This window comes from Alexandromys fortis, unplaced genomic scaffold (assembly GCF_014885135.2).
Source record: "Alexandromys fortis isolate MF-2015 unplaced genomic scaffold, M_Fortis_MF-2015_v1.1 scaffold_335, whole genome shotgun sequence".
NCBI lineage: Eukaryota > Metazoa > Chordata > Mammalia > Rodentia > Cricetidae > Alexandromys > Alexandromys fortis.
Genome location: NW_026068218.1, coordinates 322,394 through 325,719, shown reverse-complemented (window position 1 = coordinate 325,719; position 3,326 = coordinate 322,394). Strand labels below are relative to the sequence as shown.

The window sequence follows — 3,326 nt, the reverse complement described above, 5'->3', positions numbered from 1 at the left end:
GGCGGGGAGGAGGCGGAAATCTTTTTTTTTTCAATAAAAAATTATATTTAAAAAAAATAGTCAAAAGCCAGACCTCTGGGCAATTACCACTTAAATGAAAACTCCAAACTCAGATTTCCCTGCACATAATTAAGAAGGCAAAAGTCTATCTTCTTAATTATATTAGGGGAATGTACTTTCGCTAGAAAGAATGGAAAGGATGATTGTAATTGTGGGTCCCTCGGGGAATTAGAATCAAGATCCAAGGTGTAATACAATTTCCTCAGCTCTGTCTTTGATTTAGGAGGAGCCTGGGCATTTTGAGCCCTGTTTATAAGCACACACACACACTATGAAGTTAAAGCTTCCTTTCTCTGCTTCCAGAAAAGACACAAATCCTTGATCACTAATAATGTTTTGTAATTCAGAAATTGGTCCAGGAAAATTAAGTATTATATATACCTTCTTTTAATTGAAAGATCTGAAACTTTGGAATCTGAAATTTATCATCCAGATAGACAGGGAAATGGAAAAATAGGACTCCTCTTCAGATTGAACTGAAAATTGAGTTCTGAATTCCAGGTATACTAATAGCTCTCTTTCTTTCCTCTTTCTTTCTTTTTAAATGAATATTAGTATTTTTATTTTATGAAAGAATTTTTTAATATATTATATTCTCACAATTATTTCCTGTTGCTCAACTCTTCTGTTTCTGCACTTCTCCTTCTAGTGTCCAAATCTACCCTTTTATGTCTCTTAATATATGATGGATTTCAGCAAGTGTCTGTCTTTTACTGTGCAAAATGAGACTGAAGTCAAACCAGCAGTAGAAAGTATTCACAGGGATTAAGGAGTGTTAGGAGGTACTGGACACTGGACTTGCAGCATCTCTGCTGAGGTTCTCCTAAATGGTCAGAACTCAAGCCTTTCAGATTCCCTCCATGATTCTCTCATGCTTTTATTTTTAGATTATCTATATGTTTTTTATTCATACCACAGCAGCCAGCACTGCACTGTCTAGTCATCTGCTTCCAATTTTTACTTCGTAGAGAGGGCTCTAGTGAAAGAAGATATGAGATACTGAAGTTGAAGTCTTCTTATTGTATTCTCATTTATCTTGTGACTTATTCAGAAATCATAATATAATTCACCATCAATTTCTTCTGACTTAGGATAATTTGTTTGTGACTATACCAGTGGATTTTCTATGTATAGTTCAGGATGGAAAAGCATTTCCAGCATATGCATAGTGGATGGGACGGACCCATGACTAATGTGGATCATCCTCTAATACAGGTCTACTTTCTGTTTCCACAGATGCCCTTACAGAAACATGGACTCAGCCAATGTGTCTGTGGTGACTAAATTCATTCTATTAGGATTGACAGACCAGCCTGAACTCCAAATGCCCTTATTCTTTCTGTTTCTAGCAATGTATCTGGTCACTGCATTGGGAAATTTGTGTTTGATAATTCTGACTGTGCTGGATTCTCACCTCCACACCCCTATGTACTTTTTTCTCTTTAACTTGTCCATTATAGACCTCTGCTACTGTTCTGTGTTCACTCCCCAAATGCTGATGAACTTTATATTATGGGAGAATGTCATTTCTTACATGGAATGTATGACCCAAGTCTATTTCTTTAGCTTCTTTATTATTTCTGAGTGTTATGTGCTGACTTCAATGGCCTATGATCGCTACATGGCCATCTGTCATCCACTGACATATAATGTTGTCATGTCTCCTACATTATGTTTGAACCTTATGCTTGTTTCCTACTTTATCGCATTTTCTAATGCTGTAGCTCACACTACATGCATGCTGAGACTGAGCTTCTGTGATGCCAACACCATCAACCATTATTTCTGTGATATTCCTCCTTTGCTCCAGCTGTCCTGCACGAGCACATATGTCAATGAACTTGTCATTTTTGTTTCTGGCACCATCAACATCATTGTTTATTCTTTAACTATCTTTATCTCCTATGGTTTCATCCTTTCCAGCATCATCCACATCCGTTCCTCTGAGGGCAGGTCCAAAGCCGTCAGCACCTGCAGCTCCCACATTCTTGTTGTTTCTCTGTTCTCTGTTTCAGGTGCACTTGCATATTTCAAACCCTCCTCAGCGGTGTTTGTGAATGAAGGAAAAATCTATTCTGTCTTTTATACCAATGTGGTTCCCATGATGAATCCATTAATCTACAGCTTGAGGAACAAAGATATTAAAGTTGCCCTTAAAAAAACCTTAATAAGCAGGAGTTTTTGATTAAACAGGGTTGTCTTTATCCCTCTTGTTTTCAGCACAGACATAATTTCAATTATGGGCACTACTTCAGCATAAGGCTGTAGCTCTTCTATTTATTTATAGAAAATATTCTACTTTTTATTTTTATTTATATATTTTTATTTATTTGGTTTTGTTGTTGTTGTTTTAGATTTTGAACAGGCAAAAATCCTTGGTGTAATTATGATTCTTTATATGTTCCACTTTCTATCATAAAATGTAATATGATTCCTCTATACTTAATTTTAATATTTCCAGATTTTGTCTCCTTCATTATGGTCATTTCCACTATTTTTATTGTTTATTGTTTAAAAGTATTGCAATTGAAATGACTTACATATTGCCCTCATTCATTACAAACAATTTTTCCTTTCTACATTAAAACAGAATTTCAAAACATCAAATGAAGTTACAGTAGAATGGAAATTTCCACTGTGTGTAGTGTTTTTTTTTTTTTTCATTTTCAATGTGCAGTTCAAACATCTGATTCTTTTGTTTTCTCTACATCTTCAATTGGAAAGCAACATAACTCTTTCAACTTCCAATGTGATAGATATGATTTATTAGTAGTCAATAGCTTAATGAAAACAGTAGAAATACCCAGTGATCACAGGTTTCAAGCATGTTACTACTCCACATACCTTTTTCATATGCGTGTTGTCATCGTTTATGAAGCATGAATATAAGATTATATTTCAGATTTGAATCTTTACTATGGTTTGTGAGTGGGAGAAACATTTGTCTATAGATGTTGTAGTGGTAACTTTATTTTGAATTGTTATTTTTCATTTTTTTTCTGTTTCTTTGGGTTTTTTATTTGCCTCATTGTTTTGCAGTGGGAGTTTTATACATCTATAAAATTAGAAGGGGAATAAATTAAATGTTTTGAGTGCCTAGTAATTCAAGAAAAGAAGATCTAGGATAGAAAGGGTGCCAACAAGTCATTAAATGAGGAAAAAAGAAGACACACAGTGAGTACATACATGCCTTTTTATGGAAAGCCTCACTGAGGGATTCTGAAAATCATATTATCATCTTAATCTTAACTTTCTTCTATAGATCA

General features: G+C 34.6%; 1 protein-coding gene across 1 annotated transcript; it reads left to right on the top strand.

The window, feature by feature from the left end:
* The first annotated feature begins 1,312 nt into the window (after positions 1–1,312).
* On the top strand, positions 1,313–2,245 carry LOC126493486 (olfactory receptor 8B3-like). The gene has a single exon (XM_050130502.1). It carries the CDS (start codon positions 1,313–1,315, stop codon positions 2,243–2,245), a length of 933 nt encoding a protein of 310 aa, XP_049986459.1.
* The last annotated feature ends 1,081 nt before the right edge of the window (positions 2,246–3,326 follow it).